Consider the following 23,170-nt stretch of genomic DNA (forward strand, 5'->3'; position numbering starts at 1 on the left):
ACCCATGCCCAGCACTGTGCCAAGGCACACCTATACCCTTATGAGGAAATTCAGATGTATTGTATTGAGAGACGAGTTATGTTGATATTATACTCTCTGTCTGACTCATAAACTCTTAGGTATTTATTCTGAGGAAACAATGCAACAAAAGCAATAAATATCACAGGCACAAAATTCAACTTTGAGCTATATATAATATCAAAAGCTGGGATTAAAATTCCACTAAAAGAAGGTTTCTTTTGTAGAATAGTTAATGAAGAAGGGAAGACTGCTCACTTTTCTTGGTAACTTTTGCTTAAGTAACGCAAATAAGGCATAAACTGAGAAGGTAAGTTTTCACTGCCGTAGAAACAATACTGTTTGTGTTCTATCTCAGAAAGAGCGGGTGAAGAAGGAGCACCAGTGGAGCCTGTAACAAAAGGGATAGATAATGTACGTAATAGTTATATGCACCATTATTTTAGTGTCCTCATCTCCAAAACAACTCATTGTTTTGGAATTAATAAAATTAGTAAAAAATAGAAAACAAAATAGTACACGGACTGCGTAAAATCTAGTATAATAGTGCAATCTAGTGGAAAAGAATTAAAAGGCAAAGTGTAAAAGCTGCTGGGCTAGAGAAGTAAAGCTAGGAAAAATGTCATTTCAAAATAAAAAATATATAATAATGCTTACATGATCTTTCCAATTAAGAAATCTTTGAAAGAGAAATACTCTCATATTGGGTGTTTACTTCTGTCATGAATTTTCGCTATAAAAGCCATACATTCTCATTGTAATACATTCAGATAGTATAACCAGGAAGGTATAAAATATAAAAGTTCCCTCTCACATACCTATGGCAACCCTTCCGATGCCACTGGCTACAGTAAAAAAAAAAAAAAAAAAAAACCCATTGCCGTTAAGTCAATTCAGACTAATAGTGACCTTACAGAACAAAGCAGAACTACCCCATAGGGTTTCTGAGGCTGTAAATCTTCATGCAAGCAGGCTGGCTCATTTTTTTCCTGAAGAGAGGCTGATAGGTTTGAACCACTAACCTTTAGGTTAGCAGCCGAGGGCTTAACCACTGCCTTACCAGGATTCCTTCTTGCTTACGGTACTCACTCTTAATAACGTCTATCTTTCTATATTTTATGCACATGTAAACACACACACATATGCATATATACACAGAGACATAAATACACACATACCACACTCTTTTTTACATGACAGAATCACACTTGTTTGCATTTAACATACAGTTTGAACATTTCTTACATGACAACACATTTTAAGGTTGCATAGCTTTCTGTTTGTTGTGTGGCTCAGTCACAATTAATTTATTGTCACTTCAAACTCAGCCTGTCCAAAGTAGGATGCCTGATCTTTCCAATTAAAATCTAGACCTCTACCAGCATTCATCAATTCCATAAACAGCAACAACCGTCAGTCCTCACACATGTGCAAGAAATCATCTGGAAATCGCCCTTGACGTCTCCTCCTCCCAAACTTCACGTCAAATTCAATCCAATCTCAACTCCTGTTGACTTTTACCCCTCAAAATATGCCTCCTAGCTTCATCTCCCTACTACCACCCTAGCCCAAGGTGTCATCGTCTCCATTGTGAATTACTAAAATAACCTTCTAACTGGCCAGCTGCAATCTAGTCGGTAATCTACTCAGACCCCTGCAGTCTTTCTTCACAAAGCGGCTAATGTATTCTTTTTGAAATGCAAATCTTATCATGTCCAGCCTAAACCCTTTCAAGGACTTTTCCATTGGTCTTAAAGATTAAACTCTTGAAGGTGGTCTACCAGGCCCTCCAAAACTTGCCCCTTGACTTCCTCTCTAGCCTTACTTCTTACCTCTCTCCCCTTCTCTCTGCCCCCATCTCTCTGGGCTTCTTTCTGTGCTTCCCATTTGTGGTGCTCCATCCTGCCCCAGGGTCTCCACACAAGCTCCTGCTTTTACCTCTATTCACCTTTCTTCTTTACCTAGTTAACACTTGCTCATCCCGCATATGTAAGCACTTCCTCTGGGAAGCTAACCTCACTGTACGCCAAAATCGCCTTACCTAGAAGCACTCATTCAGTGTTTGTAGCACCTGTCATAATTCTAAAGGTATGTGATTATTTGATTAAACTTGTCAACCTGAGGAACCCTGGTGGCGCAGTGGTTAAGCGCTCAGCTGCTAACTAGAATGTTGGCCATTCGAACTCAACCAGCCGTTCAGTGGGAGAAAAATATGGCAGTCTGCTTCCCTAAAGATTACAGCCTTGGAAACTCTATGGGGTAGTTCTACCCTGTCCTATAGGGTGGCTAAGAGTTCAAAACAACTCCACAGCAAGAGTTTGGATTTTCTTGTTTTGTTTTGTCAACCCCACTGCTGTAAAAGTGCCACAATCGCTGTGACTGTGCATCCTCCAGCATCTAACACAGGAACACAAAGCCAATCGGCAACCAGTAAATAAATGAGTAAAAGATTTATTAATCAATGAAGATGGCCACTATTTTTTCATTGTTACTATCAATACTACAATAAACATTCTTACACCTGTGTCTTTTGAGCACTTTCGTGAGTATATCTGGAAGTTAAACTTCTAGAAGTAAAACGGCTAGACAAAAAGTAATGTAAATTTCAGATTTTGGTAGACACGTATAGCAATCTGTTCCATTTCCATGTCTGCAGTCTTGGTCTGCGATTAGAATCACCTGCGTGACTACTGAAAATGAAAGACATTAAAGGGGCGATATTGATTAACAATTTCATAGCAGAGAAAACTCAATGTCATTTTCCTGCACAGTGAGAAGCACTAATTGGCTAAGAAGGAAAAACCACAGGCTGCAGGGCTAACTTTTTCTTTTCTTTTGCATTTCAAGAAAAAAGATCAACTTCACTTCTATGCCTAAAGCTTAAGAAATAGAGAACTAAAATACTTCACTTTAACTGCTATAGAAAAATTCACTGTGATCTCTTCTTTCAGATTCTCGGTGAACCCCACATCTCCATAATAATAAAAGTGGTGACCAGATGAATGACTGAAAAGCTAAAGAATAGGAAAGAATTTGCACCAGCGCTGCCTCACTCTTAAACATTTTTTTAAATGAGTGGCTTCATTTGTCTGTTAGAAAAGAAAGAATCCGCGCCTATGTCACAACAGATGGCCGTGGCGATTCCCGTAATACGGTAACGCTGAGTATCTCTTATAAAATTCCGACTAGTCCAAGGCAATTAGGTAGAAAGTAAGATGTGTTAAAAATGAGTGATTTGTGGGTAATAAAGTGCATTTAAACTGCTATTGCATCATAATTACTTCTTAGATGAACATACAAAAAAGAAATTAGAATGATTAAAATTCTACAAGGGATCCAAGAAGAAAACAACCACCCAGCTTTTCCTACTATCTTAATGTTTTCAGGGCTATAACATTAATAACCATGCCAGTAACTAATGTTTTGAGGCTACCTCTTTATTTCCCAAAGTAACTCCTTTAAGTTTTAAATTTGAAACATTGTGGATTATTTCCCAAGCACAAGACCAAGAGCAAGCAATTCCAAGCAGCCACCTGCAGATCAGGGGAGCATTGATGGGCCAAAAACTCATCTTTGAATATTTCTCTCTTGGAAATATGAGCCAGGCAGGAACACCCGTGGCATCTTCAACACCTGGGATGGGAGCCACCACCAGTTGCCAGGGACATTATGATGCCACAAAAGTACATGTACTTTTATAAAAGATAGAGAAAATAAGGAGGAGAAACTTGTTCAACATTGAAAATATACTTCACATGATCAGAATTAACGTGACCTTATTCCTGACCTAACAATTTAAGTGAAAGAGAAAGTTCTGTGTGGGGGAGAAGAGGCAGAAGCGGGAGAAGCAGGAAAAACTTGGTTAGAAAAGATGACAGAAGAATTTCTTCTCCTTTCTTCACATCTCTCGCCTCTCAATTTTTCAAGGCACCCGGGCATGAAAACAGCTTCTGTCAGTCAGAAGCGCTACAAGTTTTCACTCCTCAGAAAAAGGGTTTTGGAAGGAAGTCATGCATAATCCATAAATTAATTTTGAGCAATTACATTTTCAAAGTTAGATAAGATCATCAAAATAAACAATCAGCAGGCAGACAAATGAGGAAAGAAAAATCTGGCCCAAGACATGTTTGAGACATTAATAATGTGCCCCAGAGGCTGTCAGAAACCCACTAACCAGAAACGGAGAGAAGTTAAAAGACAGCAAGGGGCAGAGGCTACTTTTGATTGAAAGATTTTATTTTGCTATTGAAAAGCTAAAAACCGTAATAGTAAATTGCAAGGAAATCTGTTACGGATCGGGGGTGGGGGTGGGAGACGGCAGACAAGAGATCTGCCCCACATTTTCCCCTGGGTAAGAGGCAAGGAGGCTGTTCTGCACCAGTGGCCAGCCTGCTACCCCTTAACCTTGTGCCCCCCACCCCAGCATCCATGGCCACCCTGCCAGAGAAGCCTGTTCTGCATGAGCAAGAAACCCCAGGAAAAAAGTAACTCTGGGAAGCAAGTTAAGGTCAGAATACTTTGCAGGAAAAAAAAAAAAAGTTTGATTTCCTTCTCAAATGTGTATGTTTGGAACGGAATCAGAAGAGGAAGAGATTTGTGTTAAATTGTCCCTTTGCAGCTATTTTCAAGTTGTAGGAGATCAACTTGCAACATGTAGGATTATTCTTTTCAGGCAGTTTATCAGAAAAAATAAAATGTTTCAGTCATAAGTATCTTTGCTGTCTACGCTAAAATGTTATCACGGCCTTCAATTTACATGTTTGTTGCAATAAAGGAGACTATTTCTGATATTTTAAAAGATATTGAGCAAGTAAAGATGTTAAATCCATTCCCTTGCTGGGCTGCACGAAGTATTAGAAAGGTCTCCAGTTGAAATCCATCTCCAACTTTCACCCACTGATACCAGTTTTGCTTTCAGAAGCAAACAAAAAAGAGTTTATGTATACTTTTTAGTCGTCTCAAGCTAAACACTTGCAGACCCTTTGAGGATACCTCCTGTGACAGGATTTCCAGACCCCTTACCATCCCTGTGGACTGTTCTGCGAGTTGTCTAATTAGTCAGTGTCTCTCTTTAAATGTGACAGCCAAAAATGGACACGATACTACAGATGTGGTTGATTAGTGCAGGGTACTATTAATTTTTGTGACATATGGACACTATACTATTACCAGAGCCTAAATCCAATTTTTTTTTCCTGCAGCGACATCATGTCGCTGGTTCACATTAACCTCTTTTTTCCACAAAAATTGCCACCATACAAAGTCACCTCCTTCCTTCCACACTAATGAATTATGATGCATTTACTGCTATAAAATATCTTTTTGGTTTCAGTGTAACATTGCAGCCTATTTAAACTGTGTTAACTCTAAATTCTGTCATCTAGGAGCTATCCTTTCCAAGTCATCGATGGATTTTAAAACCAGTCTCCTAGATCTCCATCAGAGTCATTCATAAAAAATGATGAATAAGAAAAGGAGAAGAGCCAAGGGTTGTGACCCTCCACCAGGGACCGCTTCCTGACCCATACTCAGTGGCCCACACATCTTGGCAGGTGCTGGTTCGGCTAGCCTCACACTCACACAGCAGTCCTGCTAAATAGTTAACACAAAGTATTCAGCAGCCTTGACAACCGTTCCTCTAAAAGCAAGAATCGTTTTATTTTTCAAACGAAGTGTAAAAAAAATTAAACATATTAAAATTACAGCTATGTAAATATATGTAAGCACATGAAACAGACTAAAACAGAAGAGCAGCAATGGGAATGTTTGCGGTTGTGTCAGACGTAGAGATTCCTTTTTCTTTATGAATAATGTCTTTAATATAGTTACATTGTTAAACTTTTTTAAAACACTAGGAATTTTGCTTAGAGAGATTTTTGCTTGGAGGCAGTTAAGTAACTAGAAGAACACCAAGACTATCTAAAACGCCAACCTGAAAATCCCAACCAAAATTTTTCATTTGGAAAGACTTGTTGATTGAAGCCCTGTTGACCCTTAGTGCCCACCAGTTTGTTTTTTATCGTTTTTGAAAATTTCATTGCTTTTTTTTTAAGGTTGATATTTTTGCAAATCGGGGAGATAGCAGACTGGAGAACTAGATCCTAAAGTTTAGAAAAAGCCTGGATGTGCGGGGCTGGGCGGGGGGGTGTCCGTCCATGTCTGTCCGTCTGCTGTCTGTTCATCTGCTTGTCTCCATTAAAAAGGATGGGAAAGGATGGAAAGAAAAATGTCACCATCTCAATACTTCTGTGAAACTACGGATTGAAACGGAGCAAAGAGTAAAGGGGCTCTCTTCCTCTGGCCCAAGAATTTCTAACGGACACATAAACTCAGAGCATCTGCCCAGCTAGAATTGCTTTTACCCTAAGAGTGGGTGGGAAGATCAGTGATAGAGTTTGCATTTCGGTGTTTGGAACAGGCAATATATAATAAGTTTTAAGAAATGGGGTAAGGTAGAGGAAGTAGAGACAGTTAGTAAAAAAGAAAAAAAAAAAATCCCTAAGTGGCTGGTTATTTTGGAGGAAATACTATCGGTAAACAGTGCACTTAATGGTATCAAAGAACCTGAATATTTGACTTGAGAATGTCTAACAAGTCAGGGTTTCTTCAGTACTTCAGCATTCCGCTTACTGCATTTTCTTCAAAAGTAAAACTAGTGTTAGGAACTAGATGCATGTTATCTTTACCTTTCCCGGTCTACCTACCATCAGTTTTCTCTAGTGCTGTCTTGCTATTTTCAATGTCTGTGAGACAAGTGAAAATCTCACTTTGCTCAAAAATACAATTGTCCATCTCACTAGAAGTTAAGCTAAATACGTGAGGTAAATCAACAGCTTTTTAGATTTATGATAAACTGCTATAAAAATGGATAAAAAGACCATATAAAGTCCAGTTACTATCTGACAACTGAAAATTTTACTTTGCTTAGAAATAAATATATTGTCTCTGTCTTAACAGAAGTTAAGCCAAATACATATGGTCTATCAGCAATTTCATAGATCCATAGCAAATTGTCATTAAAAATGGATAAAATGTTCAAACAGAAAGTCCAGTTATTATTTGACAAGTAAAAATTCCACTTTGTTTGGAAAAACAATTTTCCTAACATCCTAGAAGTTAAGCTAAATATGAGGTAAATCAACCGTTTCAGAGAGATGCCTGGCATATTGCCATAAAGCAGGTAAAATGTCCAAATAGAATGTCTAGTTATTATTTGACAAGTGCGAATTCCACTTTGCTTAGAAATACAACTGATTTTCCCTCCACATTAAAAGTTAAACCAAATATATGAGGTAAATCAACAGTTTCACAGATCCATAGCAAACTCTTATAAAAAGTGGATAAAATATCCAAATACAAATTCCAGTTATTTGATAAAATAATGTATATCAGCACCTCTTATGTTTGCCTATAAGCATGTGCAAAATGAGTAAGAAATGTCCCTTATCAAGCACATATGAGAAAATCTAAAATTCAATAATGATATTAAGTGTCAAAAAAGTATTTACTAAAGTTCTTGTGTATTAATGGGTTTTTTGTTTTTGGTTTTGATTTTTAATGTTGTTTTGCTGTTTTAAATAACACAAAAACGTTATCTGAAGGATTTGTCTTAATGTGAATTTTGTTTTTAATATTGTTTTGATGTTTTAGGTAAGCAAAAAAAGTTTTACCTAAAATACTTATCTATTGATGTTTCTTTTTCTTAGAAAATTATATTTCTAAGCAAAGTGGAAATTTTTTCACAGCAGAGGAATAAAAAGCACAAGGAAGTACACCAAAATGATAACTATGTGAATGTTAGAATAGTGAGATCAGTGGTAATTCTTCTTAATTTTGTTTTTAAAATATTCATGTATTAGGGCTGTTCACTTAAAATTTAAAATAGGAAAATTACTGAATAGTATTAGCTTTTTTAAAAAAAACTGTAAATTTAATGTTTTTTTTTATATTTAAGACTCCTTGAAAAGAAAATAATGGAGAATTTAACTCCATTTTTATTTTTAGAAATTATACATGTGATACTAACTATAAAAAATACATATTATTTAATTACACTTACATGCATAGAGAAAAAGTCTGAAAAAGTAGACTCCAAATGTTTATTGAGGTTATATCAGGGTGATGAAGTTACGGGTGTTCAAGATTTTCTTCTTTACAGCTTTCTGGGGTTTTTTTTTTTTTTTCCTCTGAATTTCATACAACCAATAAGTATTAGTTTTACAGTGACAAAAATAATTAGTTTTTTTTTTAAAAGCCTGGTTAGCATTTTGAAATTAAAAAATCAAATTTGTTCAAACTTGTTTAAAAGTCTTGGGATAGATTTTTATATTTGAATTTTCCCTACTTTTCATCTACACTGGTTTTAAATCTTACTTTTTAGAAAAAAAGGCTATCAGTTAACTAGGTGAAGTAACTTTTCTGGATAAAAAAAATTGCTGAGGATTTGACAGTCCTGTCATCAGAACTGTACTCTATCATACATAAAAAATCCTGGAATTATTCCATCTTTCAGAAGAGGGTGACCATCCTAAAGATTAAAAGGCACTTGTAAAAATTGTAATTGTGTTCACCCAACTTCACAGGAAAAATGTCTTTCATTGCTGGAAATATGCACTTCATTCATTCATATTTTTTATTTTTATTTCTAATAAAAAGTAAACTCTCAACTAAAAATGTGCTATAGTTTTGTTTATTCCTTAAAAGGCACGCTTTAAGTGCGATCCCCGCCACTCTGTCATTACCTACAATGAGTCAAATTCTTCTTTATCCTCTATGTATAAAATAATATGTAGTAAGTCCCTAAAATATGCTCAGTTTCAGCCTTCAAACACGAAAGTGTTTCATCCGTGTTCCAGGACCCTCACTCAACTATAGACAATTTGGTTTTCCATTTTAACTTAAACTTCTTTTACCAAGATTATCAACAGATTGTCAGTTTTCTCAGCGCCTAACACTTTGAGGCGCATAAATGGAAATGCCTGTTAAGTGCTTTTAGCATCTTCCTCATCAGTATTTGAGTCTTACAACCCATGGCAATTGTCCCTCACATAAAATATATGTGTTTATATCTATAAATACACGCAAATACATGTAGCCGAATCTCAGCAAAGCTCTTGAAAGGATTAGACGGGCGGTTACCGTGACTAAATGCATTCTTTCACCCTACAATTTTGGAAAAATGTAACGTTGCAGGGAGAGCGAGGTCTCTGCGTAAATCTCGTAATCACGACCAAAAGCTTGGAGCTGGGAGCCTCCGAAGCCCGCCAACCACTTTGGAGACAGCCACAGCTGTTTCTAATTGTTTTTGCTTTCTCTAAATAGTGTACTTGGTGGGGAAAACGATGCTGTCTGCAGCGTCTCTGACCCCCAGCCGAGGTTAACCCTGACCTGAACGTCGTTTACCTCCCAGCATTTCTGGATTCCGGTTCCCTACTCCGTAAAACCTAAGAAAAACGGTGGATTTCCGCCTCCGAGAAATGCGCTTAGGAAGAGAAAGGAATAAGGGGTTTCATTTGTCACATTTTAGTGTTCTCTCCGGATCGGATTCAACAAAAGGAAAAACACGTTTGGGTAAAGGGGGACGCAGCTTGACACCCATTTCCCACAGCTCGCCTCGGAGCCACAAAGCCCCGATCGCAGAGTAACTGCCCCGCAAGAAATTGGAAAAAATTGGAAAATGACGCCCCAATTTTCTGCTGCAGGCCTCGGGAGTGGTCTCCAGCGGGGCAACGAGGAATGGTGTTGGGGATAGAAATTAAAGGTGGAATTTTTGTGTTCGCTGGGTGGGGAGGGGCGCGGGGGGGGTCAAAGAGAAAAAGAAAAGACTAGGGGTCAACTCTGAGGGTCCAGGAAGCAGGGTCTTGGTAAACGGGTGCAGTGGGGTCGGGGTAGCAAGAGGGGCTGGCACCCAGAAGGCGCGCCCAAGTACCCAGAACCAGGGCGGGGGAGGGGAGGCAGCGGCCTATTGCCCTCAGAACCTTCCGTCGCGCGCGGGCCACTAACCTGTCAGCAAGAAGGTGCCAGTGGTCGTGGGGCTCATCCTCCGTGTCCCCCGACCCTGTCCCGTCCAAGCACAAGGGTCTCCCAGCTCCCACCACCGGGGCAATTGCATTCTTGGCCTGGCTAGGCCGTCCGTCCTCGATTCTTCCCTCCCCTCCCTTTCTTCTTTCCTTCCAGCTTGGCCAGTTCAGCATCAGCATTCTGCACCCCCTCCCTGATCCCTTACTCCCTCTAGCGGTGGGCCACTGTAGCGTGACCATCACCCCCTCCCCCACTCCCCCGCCTCCACCCCCCTTCGCCCCCCTATCCGCTAAGCACGCTGGGATTTGGCGCCCCCCACCTCAGTTCAGCCTATATAAGGCACCTAGCCGGCTCTCCCGGTACACGCGCTTCAACTTCGGTTGGTGTGTGTCGAAGAAACCTGACTGCTCTCCGGGAAGAACTGCGGAAAAGGTCCACCGAGCCTCGCGAAAGGTCCGCTGAGCGGGCTCGCGTCCGGAGCCACTCCGGGCTGCAGAGCACCCAGCGGAGCCCACGCCTGGCACTGGTGTGGGATCCGTCCTTCCCGTCTTCGCAGAGGGTTCCTCGCGTGGTGAGTATGCGGTGAGGATGTTTTTATTTTTAAGATCACATTCATTCCCCCGTTCTTATCGGGAGCTGCGGGAGATGGAGTAGCGCCCCTGAATGTCTCCACGCAAACCTTGTCACGCCTTCACGGCAGTACCACAAAGTAAAATGGGGAAACTAAGCCTTCAAGACTTTGGTTTCCGTGACCCAAGTCTAGATACCGGCTGTAGACAGACATGAGCTGCAAACAGACATGAGCTGCAGACGAACATGAGCTACAGACCGAATTGCTCTACAAATGCGCTACAAACTAATAGGCGCTTCAGTGCGCTACAAACTGATGGGCGCCTCCAGTGCGCTAAAGATTGATGGGCGCCTCCAGTGCGCTAAAGATTGATGGGCGCCTCCAGTGCGCTATAGATTGATGGGCGCCTCCAGTGCGCTACTACAGACTGTTGGCGCTTCCAATGCGCTACAGACTGATGGGCGCTTCCAATGCGCTACAGACTGATGGGCGCTTCCAATGCGCTACAGACTCATGGGCGCTTCCAATGCGCTACAGACTCATGGGCGCTTCAATGCGCTACAAACTATTAAAAGCTGCAAAAGAATATAACTGATTTGCTACAAAAGCGCTTCAGTTGCGCTACAAACCAGTATGAACTGCAGAGATACTTGAGCTGCAGACTTAAGACTGATTTGCGCTTTAAATGCGCTACAAACCCTGAGTTGCAAAAATTTTGCACTACGAAAACGCTACAAAAATAGAAGAGTGAGCGCTTCATTGCGCTACAAATCGTATGAACTGCAGCGGTACATAAGCTGCTGAACGATCACCTAAAATGCTACAGAATGATAGCTGCAGAGGCACACAAACTGCAGGCTGATATGCGCTACCAATAAACTAGCCGTAGAGGGACGCTGAGCAGCAGGATGAGATTGTCTTAGAGAGGGACCCCACCCTTTGTTTCTAACACACCTTTTTGGAATGGCTCCCACTATATAATTTTGCGGGATGATTCTCTGCATGCTGGTGCTATTAGATAAAATGGAGCCCCGGGCAAAAAATACTGCTTAACATTCTGTCCGCAGCATTCCTGCTATAGCAGTGGAATGAAGGGGCTCTGACTTGAGTGTAAAAGGGAATCTTTTGGCAGTGGCAGAGCGGGCTGCCTGCCTCGTCGAGCTTGACTGAAGTGGCGGTTATACTTGTGCTAGCTGTTAGTGCGGATTGGGGTTCAGCAACAGTTTGTGAAAACTGTTGGTTTGGCGAGTATTGAAGGATGGAAATAGATGTGGGGGTGATTGCTCTTGCAGCAAGAAATGAATCTGACCGTCCGAGCCTGGTGGGAGGGTTTTTGGGAGGGGGGGCCCTGGGAGTGGCCAGCAGATACTCTGCAGCCCTCAGCAGCCAGTCTCAGACCCGCCCCACCCACCCTAGCGCACCTTCTCTGCAGCTTCTGCTCAGGGCGCACTTAGCGCCTCGCTCTCGGAGCGCCTACTCCAAGCGCGCCTCCTCTGCAGCGCGCCTTCCCAGAGCGCGCTTCCCCAGGCCCCGCCTCCCGGACCCCCGCCCACTTTGGCTCCTTGGAGCCCGCCTCCCAGGCCCCCCGCCCACTTTGGCTCCTTGGAGCCCGCCTACCCAGGCCCCGCCTCAAAGCCCGCCTCCTCTGAGGTGGTCTGCCCAGACCCAGCCTCTCCACTTGGTCCTCCCTGGGCCCCTCCTCCTCTGAACTGGCCAGCCCAGGCCCCGCCTCTCCGGGGCCTGGCCCCTCCCTGAGCCTGCCTCCTTTGAGCGGGCCTGCAGCCCCGCCTCCCCAGAACCCGCCTACGCAGAGTGAGCCCCTGGCCCCTCCCCCCGGGTCCTACCTCCCTCTTGTGCTCATGCGCACCTTCTGCTGCCTGAGACTGGCTGCGCAGCCCCGCCCTCCTGCTGTTTCTCTGCGGCGCTGTTTTTGCTTTTTATCCGATAGTGTCTAATAAGTATATGAATAATAATTAACAACGATAATAATTATCTGACACTTATAAATTTCTTTTTATAAATGCTTTGCGTATATTAAATAGCATAATCTCACAATTTAAACTAATGATGGTCATGAAGGGCACTTCTAAGCTTGCATGCCCCTCGAGGCTGTGCAGTCCAATGTTTTTCACTACTCCCAAGTGAGAAACAATTTTTAAAATAATTTACTTTTAAGGTGTTTTTTATTTGAGACACTAGTGGATCTTCGTGGTGAGACCTAATGGAATTTTATGCTTCGGTGGATACAAAATAAGGAACAACGTGAACTATGTGTTAAAGGCGTTTTATAAAGTAGTGCCTTGGTGTTGCTGGCTTGGCTTCTGAGCGAGTGTGAAGATGAGGTGTTGCCTAAGAAGTTGTTTTTTTTTTTTTTCTTTAAACTTGTAAGGAATTAGCCCTGGCTAACTTGCCTTGCAGACAATAAAGTGTCCTTGGCACATGGTAGGCATTCACTAAAAACGTGTTAAGTGACCAGAGGAAACTTTTATTTGGTGTCTTGCTTGGTATCTGCTGGTGTTTTATAGTTTCTTGCTCATGTGTATTTTGTGAGGTGTTTTGCTGTCCTGGGTTGCCTTGCTCGCCTTATCTCACATTTACCAGGATCTTTAAAAAAAATTATGCATTTTTAAACTCCAATAATGTAAACTTTAATTATATAAAAAATTAATTGTAATTATGTAATTAATTATGATATATTATAATTATAGTTAAATATAAAACAATTACAAGTGAAGTTATTCAAGATAGCTTGCTTTTCTAATAGAAAGGAAAAGCTAATTTAAATTTTTGGCAAGTGGCTTATGTAAATTTTGTGTAATGTAAAGTGGTTACATTACAAAATATAGAGTGGGTGTTTTCACTGGCATTATTAAAGCCTGCCCCATCTGTATAAACAAAATTCATAACTTACTGCCAGTCAGATGCACCGCTTAAAAATTCTTTTTCTAACTGAGTGAAGAAACTTCAAAATCTGGCTTCATAAATTAAATACCATGAGCCAGAACCTTTGTAAGGGGGGAACTGGAGACCTTAGCTCCCCAAAATCTCTGTCATTCCCCCAGCCACCCCCAAGAATTATATAATCTACAGAAATCATGTGTTTACCATAACAACAGCTTTAAGCAAGCCTCCAGCCCCTCTTTAAGGGCCCTGAGCCCCTCCTCTGTGGAAATTATTTATCTGTATTTTAAAGAGGCCCAAAACAATGGCAAAACATGCAGATATTAATAGAATTTGCATTTCACAACAGTATACATAATACTCAAAGAAATGTGGACAGTGTGTGAAAATGGAAAACTAATACCTGCTTAATGAAATGTTATTTTCTTAATAAAATGTTATTTCCTAATGGGACATTATGCACATGCATGGGAATTTTTGGCTGCTGCTGTTTTTTGATATGTGTGGGGAATAGAAGTTTGTAGAAGTCATTGTCTGGAGAATTTTTTGTGAAGAAGGAAAGATTATTCAAATGTTTAATTACCATAAAACTAAAATTGAAATCTTTATCATATGAAACATGGCATCTGTCCCAGGTAGCTTAGCTTTATGTTGTGTGTCCTTTAAATTTTCAGGAATGGGGCTTCTTGACCCCATCTCCCCAATCCAGCCACTACTAAAAAAAAGGAGTTTAAGGAGCCATAGTTCTGTAACTCCAATCAAAATGCTCCTAGTCCCCCCCCCCCCCGCCCCGCCACCAACCCTTGCCGAGTGCTGTTTAAATGTTTTTAAACTTTATTTACAGTTGTAATGCCTTGTTACCTATTACTTCTAATAGTTAAATTGCTCTGGGCCGTTATATCTTTTAGGACTTAGAAGTGTCCCACCTCAAAATTACAAAACCCCAGGTGGGGCTGTGCTGCCCAATAATTGGTAAATACCAGGGGTTTCAAACTGGTGACCTTGAAGGCCCTGAATTTGTTTGACCAGCACTATATTTAAATAAAAAAAAAAAAAAAAGAATGTCTTTGGTGGGGGCACGTATCCCTGAATTACATAGTTGAAGCCCGTCCGTATTATCTTAACCTAAGTTTCTTCTCAGTGTTAAATTACTTTCTGATACATCAAAGGCATTTGAATTTTTAACACTTATTGATCTTTTGTTTCCCCAAACAATATAGAAATTATTTGCTGATTTCCTAGTGTATTATTATCTCTGATGCATCATTGTTTTTTGCCCATGGTCAAACCATCAGGCCTGGACCGGAATAAAGCCCTACCCCCATCTGGTGGCTGTGATTGACATGTATGTTGACCTTCCTGACCTGGGACAGGCTGCTCCTGGACATGTTGTGATTGCCTTTTCAGAAGTTTGACACTGTGTTTTGAATGTATTAAAATGTCTACATGACAGAAGTGACACATTAGTGACTTGGACTGTGCTTATTCGTTGTTTTTAATGGGACATTAGGATTCTTAATTTAAGAAATAAAAATTGTATTGTTTTATGACCTTCCTTTGCAAGTGTTACCAATACAGTGGTTTTTAAAGAGTTGGAAATGAGACTAAATGTCACAGGTTATGATGTGTTAATTGTGTGTTCTAATTTTCCTAGACTTGATTATTTTATCTTGAATGTCAATCATTCATTGTGTTTGTAGCCTAAGTTATTAAAGTAATTAAGTGGAAGGGGTGTTGGGAAAGGGGAGGAGGGGCTCTTCTCTCTAGGGCTGATGATTATAGGCATTGTGTTTTATTACCCCCTCCCCCCCTTTTTTTTTGGTTCCCTGTTGGTTGTGATAACAGGTATTTTTCACCCAACTTTTCTTAATAACAATGTTTGGGTTTTTTTGCTTTATCGTATATAATTTATTTGGTGTTAATCTTTGTCTGAATGGACTACTAAGGGCTAGGGAACCAGGCTAGCCCACCTATCCTGCTTTTTATATTTTATGTTCTTAAACTTTGTTTGAATTTTTGAGCACACTCCTAGAGTTTCCCAAATATGAGAATTTGAGGCTCATTAAGAGATCATTGGAAATTTAAAACAATCATCCTAAGCGCAGTTTTTGTGATTGGTGGTGGTTGTTTCGTTTTGATAACTCTGTAGAGGTGGACCAGGGTTGTGCCAGATGCCCCCTGCCCCCCCCACCCCCATGCCCCTTCTGCCCCCCTCCAAGGCTGATGACTACTAGTATTGTGATTTTAATACTCTCCCAACTCTTTTTTGGGTGTTGCCTATTGGTTGGAATATTAGCAATTTTTCACCTAACTTCTCTAAATAACAAAGTTATCATTTTGGTTCTATTCTGTGTGATTTATTCATACTTGCCTTGAAAGTTCCTTGCTTTTCTTGCTCTATGCAAAAGTTTGGTGTGTATCTCAGCATTCTTTTTATAGCTCATGAAGGTAAGGGTGCTGTTAATATAGTTATGTCTTGTTGAACCATATGAACAGGTGACTTTTGAGGAGGAAAAGGGGTACTTGAATATCAAAAAAGTAAAGTGCTTTTTGTTACCTGTTGTCCTAATTGATTAACTTCTTTCTCTCTTTTTTTTTTAATTAATGTAAGCAAGTAGAGCAAAGAGATATTTTAAATAATAAATCTTTTATAGTTTGCTGCTTTGAATGGACATGTCAAGTTTATGCTTTTATTTTCATTTATAGGAGTAAACGGCTTTTGAAAACAAAAAGAAGGAAGGGTGGAAGAAGTGGCCAGGAGCCAGGCCTCCAATTCCACAGGAGTGAAGCTATACCTGGGAGGTCTCCTCCCACCCCAACTTTCAACCTGGGGCCCGACTGCCCACCTCCTCCTCCTCCGCCTCCCCCCCACCACCCCTCCTCCTCCTCCTCCAAACACAGCAGCCGAAGGGGCCAGTACAACCCCAACCTGGGAGAGCGAAAGAGAGACGATCTCTCTGAGGAGATCAGTTCCCTAAGAGAGAAGGTCATGAAGCAATCTGAGGAGAACAGCAACCTGCAGAACCAGGTGCAGAAGCTCACAGAGGAGAATACTTCTCTGCGCGAGCAGGTGGAGCCCACCCCTCAGGCTGAAGAGGATGACCTCGAGCTCTGTGGGGCTGCAGCAGCTGCTGCCCCACCTCCTCCCTGTGAGGAAGAGTGCCCCGATGACCTACCCGAGAAGTTTGACGGCAACCCTGACACGTTGGCTCCTTTCATGGCCCAGTGCCAGCACTTTATGGAAAAGAGCACCAGAGATTTCTCAGTGGATCGCGTCCGCGTCTGCTTCGTGACCAGCATGATGACAGGCCGTGCTGCCCGCTGGGCCTCTGCAAAGCTGGAGCGATCCAATTACCTGATGCACAACTACCCAGCCTTTATGATAGAAATGAAGCACATCTTTGAAGACCCTCAGAGGCGAGAGGCTGCCAAGCGCAAGATCCGACGTCTGCGCCAAGGCATGGGGTCTGTCATCGACTATTCCAACGCTTTCCAGATGATTGCCCAGGACCTGGATTGGAACGAGCCTGCACTGATTGACCAGTACCACGAGGGCCTCAGTGACCACATTCAGGAGGAGCTCTCCCGCCTGGAAGTTGCCAAGTCACTGTCTGCACTGATCAGCCAGTGCATCCACATTGAGAGAAGGCTGGCCAGAGCGGCTGCGGCTTGGAAGCCACGCTCCCCGCCCCGTGCGCTGATGATGCCTCACACTTCAGGCCACCACCAGGTAGATCCAACCGAGCCTGTGGGAGGTGCCCGTATGCGCCTGACCCAGGAAGAAAAAGAAAGGCGCAGAAAGCTGAACCTCTGTCTCTACTGTGGAACAGGAGGTCACTACGCCGACAGCTGTCCTGCCAAGGCCTCAAAGGCTTCACCGGCGGGAAACGCCCCGGCCCCGCTGTAGAGGGACCATCAGCGACCGGGCCAGAAAGAATAAGGTCCCCACGAAATGAAATTTCAACTCCACACTTGCAAGTGATGCTCCAGATTCATATTCCGGGCAGACACACCCTGTTTGTCCGAGCCATGATTGATTCTGGTGCTTCTGGCAACTTCATTGATCACGAATATGTTGCCCAAAATGGAATTCCTCTGCGAGTAAAGGATTGGCCGATACTTGTAGAAGCAATTGATGGCCGCCCCATAGCATCGGGCCCAGTGGTTCACGAAACACATGACCTGATAGTTGACCTGGGAGATCACCGCGAAGTGCTGTCATTCGATGTGACGCAGTCTCCATTCTTCCCCATCGTCCTAGGGGTCCGCTGGCTGGGCACACATGATCCCAACATTACATGGAGCACCCAATCAATCGTCTTTGATTCTGAATATTGCCGATACCACTGCCGGATGTATTGTCCACTGCCACCATCGCCCCCACCACCACCACAGCCATCAGTTTACTATCCGGTAGATGGATACAGAGTTTACCAACCAGTGAGGTATTATTATGTCCAGAATGTGTACACTCCAGTAGATCAAAACGTTTACCCAGACAACCACATGGCTGACTGCAGTGTAGACATGATACCAGGAGCACACAGCATTCCAAGTGGACATATTTACTCACTGTCCGAACCTGAAATGGCTGCTCTTCGAGATTTTGTGGCAAGAAATGTGAAAGATGGGCTAATTATTCCAACCATTGCACCAAATGGAGCCCAAGTTCTCCAAGTGAAAAGGGGATGGAAGCTGCAAGTTTCTTACGATTGTCGAGCTCCCAACAATTTCACCATCCAGAATCAGTATCCTCGACTATCCATTCCAAATTTAGATGACCAAGCTCACCTGGCATCATATGTTGAATATGTACCACAGGTACCTGCATACCAAGCTTACCCCACCTATGCGACGTACCCGACCTACCCAGTAGGATTCGCCTGGTACCCAGTGGGAAGAGATGGGCATGGGCGGTCTTTATATGTACCTGTTATGATCACTTGGAATCCACACTGGTATCGCCAGCCTCCGGTACCTCAGTACCCGCCACCACCACCACCACCGCCGCCACCGCCACCACCACATTACAGTACCATGTAAATACTTGTCATGTCCTTCAGAATCTCTACCCTCAAGATTTATTCCTGTTAAGCTTCTCAACCACTGACTGTGTGCTGAATTGGACTATAGTACCTTCAGGCCAAACCTGAGGCACATTTTCTCTGAAACAGCTACAGAAGGTCAAGGCTACCTGGACTGGCACACACCCTGAAACACCAAATACTTGCTGGGAGCAACGTTTACCAACAAAGTATCTCTCAGTTTTCTACCTTGACTGCCAAGCTCACTGAAATACTTTAAAAAGTTTACTTTCCAGTGAATCCTGGAAGCCAGCCTGGGCTTTACTTGCTGAAACCCCTTTGTCACCATCCGAATTGCAGGCTACCAGATTCCCTGTTAAACATTTACAGAGAAGCTGATGCAAACAGAGGAAATGCCATCTTGTTTCTTTTTTGTGGAGGGGGAGGAAAGAGGAGGAGGACATGACATTTCTCGTAGTCTCGGTACTCTCCACACATTTCTGGAGTACCGACGCCTTATCAAGGAAGCCACAATCATTGGTGCAGTATGAAACGGCTTCCGTGACCCTCTTGCTGCACCCTTAGAAACTTCACCAACTTCAAACTCCACTTTCATGGTCCCATTAATTCTCAAGGAGCAGCAACTCGACTGGTTCTCCCAGGAGCAGGCAAAACCCTGCCACATGTAACACCTCAGGCCTGTAGAAGGAAGTGCCCTCTCAGATGAATTATTGTGTGGTAAGAGTGTGCCTTCACATCTGGTGCAAATCATGTATACCCAAGAACTCTGGCTTTCTCACCACACCTTGCCATCATCATGCCAGTAATGGCTCTCACAAAACATTAAACCTGGTAACCAGAGACTATTGGTGACTCCAGGTGTGTTAGATGTTTGTGAAATGTGTGCCCACCTCTTCATCATATACCCGGGCTAAGAGTAGCAAGTCAAAAGGACTCCCAAATCCCAAACCCAACTCTTAAAAAGTACTCTGAGTTAATGTTACCAACTTGTCCTGATGGTTCAGAAAGATTGTTCCTGAGCATTGTTAATTAGCTGAAAAAGCTACCACCTGACGGTCTTGGAAGCATCTGTCCATGTCTCTGCTCTCATATTCATCTGGGCTTTTCATCATCAGTCCCCTCACTAGACTGTAGCATCTAAGCATTTGGATGCTTAGAGAGGGGAAATGACTTTAGCACCTAGACCCACACTCCTATGCCTGGGAGGGATCTCTGAAGAAAAGTAAGTTAGGACACCTGACACTGTCTTAAGAATATGGACTTCCTTGGTGAATTTCGAATCCACTGGATGGCCTGACCTTCCTGGATAACCACTGCAAAGGAATCAGAGTCTACTTAATGGAAAAGATCCCCCCCGCCGCCCAGGGGATGGAGCCAAAATCAAGCTGCCAATGGATGAAAGGCCTCTGAAAACAACTCAAAGCAACAGACAACACAATGTTGTCCTCAATCCAGTGATAACCGCTGGTATCACTTTGGATGCTTTGTGCTAACCTGGGACTGCCTGACTTCTTTTAGCCTGGTCCCTTGCTACTACCTTGAACTGTTTGTCTAATTTCTCTTTCTGTTTAATTCTTTACTACTGCCATTAACCCTGCTGCAGGATTTGTGTCATCCTTCCTGCCTTGGTTGCTGAGACTCCATTTTGCGGCCACGCACAGAGAAGAAAAAGGCAGGCTTCAAGGAGCATGTGTTTCAACACGCACATCTCCAATTGCCAAAACACAGTTTGAGCAGCAGAAAACAACTTGGTGTATATTTCAAATTGCCTAACATGAAGTGGAGTCTTAACGGTGAAGTCTCATTTTCCATCAGCATTGTCCTTCACGTTTTTCATTACCACCCACCCTTATTCTTGCATGTTAAAATACTTAAAATCTTTAGCTGTAGGTTAGTAGTGTCCTTTCACAGTGTTTAAAAATGACTATGCTTTCAAAATTTATTTCCACTGAATAGCAAAGTACTGTTTGATTTTCGTGACAATGGTAAGTAATGTAGTGTAATATGTTTCTTTACTGTGAACTCTTAAAACACTGTGAAGGAGAGGCTCCTGTAAACTGGAGTATATTCATCCTGTTCATTTTCATCCTTTAGTTTTAACATCATTTCAGTTTTATTGATTGGACTTCTAAAAATCACACGAAAGGACTATAGTTTCAAGGAAGATACCTAATTGGCTACTTATTTGATCCAAAATAGCATTTTCTTTGAAAGCTTGTCAGTCACGCATGTTTTAATGTAATTACTTTGAAGATGGTGCATTTGTGCTTCTGGACTTTTTTGAAGCGACACTTCATTTTACCTCAGATACCAGTCCATCCTCCATACATTTGAAATCAAGTTCTGTGTCAAATTTACAGTTACCAATTGCTCTTCAAGCTGCAGAGGGCCTAGAAATGGGCCATTATCTGCAGCCCTGGCATGTGCACACGGACATTTGCCACCACTGCAAGCAAAAGTCTGGAGACGTTGACCAATGACAAAGATGGTCAGGGAGAGCATGCTGGTGTGGGTTTACAACTCACTGACAAAGTCCCTGACGCAAGTTTGGCTGTTTACTAAAGCTTGTGACTTACTTCTTGGCAGTGTGTACTATGCTCTATTCCGATATATACTCTCTTTATTAACATAGATGTTAAGGATAAGTAATCTCAAATTTATTGTAGTTTAGTATCTGAATTTGAATAAGTTTCCTTTCATTCAGTTGATTTATTGATCAAATTAAGTTACTTATCAATTTAAGTTAATTGGATTCTTTAAAAAATTTTCTGGCATTTCCCAACAAAATGCCTTTTTTCATAAGAAAGAAAAAAGCAAGGGAATTAAATCTCTATCTAAAGAAGTTTAAAAAGGGAGCAAAGTAAAAGCACAAGAGATAAATCAAAACATCAGAATTACTAAGTGAAGCCAGTAGTCGATTCTTGGAAACAAACTGGCAAAACTGATTGACTTTTGGCCTAAATTTTCAGTGTTAATTAATGAAACCAAGAAGGATAAAGAAGATACAACAGCTCTCATTGTTAGGTAAGTCTGGAGAGAGCTAGCTAAGATCATCGTGCTAGGATATTGAAACAGAAAGTTTTACATACCTTTATGAAGGGTCAGTTTAGTTTGAGCAATGAGGTATTAGATGCTGGAAACCTGTGAATATAGTTTGATTAAATCATGAGAGGCTCACAAAATAAGGGCACATCTATGTGGTGCGGTCTGGATTTCTCTTTTAAGTTTGCAGGTACCTCGGGCTCCTGAACTGACCGGGTTGTCATCCACCACGGACATCTCACATCAGATACCGTTCCAAGACTGTCAACAGAGAACACTTTACTGGAAAGACCTGGCCAGAGACGGACCACCTGCAGAAAGGAAGAACCCTGAGAGGGAACCATGTTACATTTTCATCTAAAGAGAGGACACATCTGGTGGGATAGAAAGTTCTTTGTTGTTTGAGATTGTAGAACGCTATCAAAATGGTCTGTGGAAACTTGCATTGTTTATTATTTCTTTATGTAATCAGTTCAGTTTAAGTAGTAGGGGATATATAATCATAAGTACTTTAGTGGTGGGAGGGACTATTAAGTAATCTTAAGTGGGTGGGATTAATTAGAAAGTTAGAATAATATTATATTATCTATTCGGTATCTCTATAATTAGACTTGTGTATCTATTTGTGACCCTTTACCCTGTAATTGTTACCCTTAAAGATTTCAAGTGAATGCAGAAGGAACGGTGGGGAGATCAACCTACTTAGGACTAATTGGATGTGGAAAAAAAACCCAGTGAAAGAAAGTTAGAAGGTGATTGGATAAAGAAATTAATAGAGACCTCTTTCCCCTGGGTATTGACTCCAGTGATTGAGGGTCATGAGCAAAAATTTTGGAAAGAAAATCACAGCATAGATTGGTGCCCTTTGAGAAATTGTTGCTAGAATGACATTGATAATGAGGGTTGGTAATTACTCATGGAAGTGATGAATAAGCATCCTTGTTTTTGGTCCTATCAGTAGCCCCCCTCCTCAGCCCTGGCTCTTCTCCCTACCTCTTCACTTCTTCCCTACCCCTTTACCTCCTACCTTACCCCATTACCCTCTTCCTGTCCCCACACCCTTCAAATTGTACTCTTTTAATTGCCGTATTCTCTTTACTCAGTATTTCTCTCTACTTACTAATATTTCTCTCTACTTACTAATAATTGTATTGTGTTATGATGTAATACAAATTCAATTAATAAAGATTTAGTGGTTAAGTGCAAACTGTGTCCTGATCATTTGCGTCCACCGGCATCAAGGGAACTGGGTGGAGGGGTGGGTAGGATGGGAGGTGGGGGGATAAAGGGAACATGAGGTGGGGGATGAGGGGGGTGAAGAGGGCAGGAGAATGGAGGATGAAAGGGTGGGAGATGGGGGAGGAGAGGAGAGAGTGGGAACTGGTGGGTGGGGGATGAAGAGAGTGGGAGCTGAGAGGTGTTGGGGAGGATGTAGGGGGAGAAAGATGGGAGCTAAGGGTGAAGGGTTGAGGAGAGTGGGGGCTAGAAGATGTGAGGGGAGGACTGGGGGAAGATAGAGGATGGGGGATGCTTTAAAAGATACGTCAATCAAGCCACCCAGTATCAATTACAT

At 42.1% G+C, this 23,170-nt stretch overlaps 2 protein-coding genes across 3 annotated transcripts in view; one reads left to right on the forward strand and one right to left on the reverse strand.

Annotated features, from left to right (window-relative positions):
• Window positions 1-10,272, reverse strand: part of SGCE (sarcoglycan epsilon) — an 80,781-nt gene extending 70,509 nt beyond the window's left edge. The window contains exon 1 of one of the 2 annotated variants that reach the window (XM_064289990.1): window positions 10,021-10,272. In XM_064289990.1, coding sequence (XP_064146060.1) covers window positions 10,021-10,129 — 109 coding nt within the window. In that variant the 5' untranslated portion in view covers window positions 10,130-10,272. The remainder of the gene's footprint in view (window positions 1-10,020) is intronic. The other variant, XM_064289989.1, reaches the window with a different exon arrangement.
• Window positions 10,273-10,446: 174 nt separating this feature from the next.
• On the forward strand, window positions 10,447-22,804 carry PEG10 (paternally expressed 10). The gene is given in 3 exon segments (XM_064289991.1): window positions 10,447-10,609; window positions 16,217-17,397; window positions 17,400-22,804. Coding segments are annotated over 2 exon segments (2,052 nt in total). The 5' UTR covers window positions 10,447-10,609; window positions 16,217-16,499; the 3' UTR covers window positions 18,554-22,804.
• Window positions 22,805-23,170: the final 366 nt, after the last annotated feature.

Source organism: Loxodonta africana, chromosome 8 (assembly GCF_030014295.1).
Source record: "Loxodonta africana isolate mLoxAfr1 chromosome 8, mLoxAfr1.hap2, whole genome shotgun sequence".
Classification (NCBI taxonomy): Eukaryota; Metazoa; Chordata; class Mammalia; order Proboscidea; family Elephantidae; genus Loxodonta; species Loxodonta africana.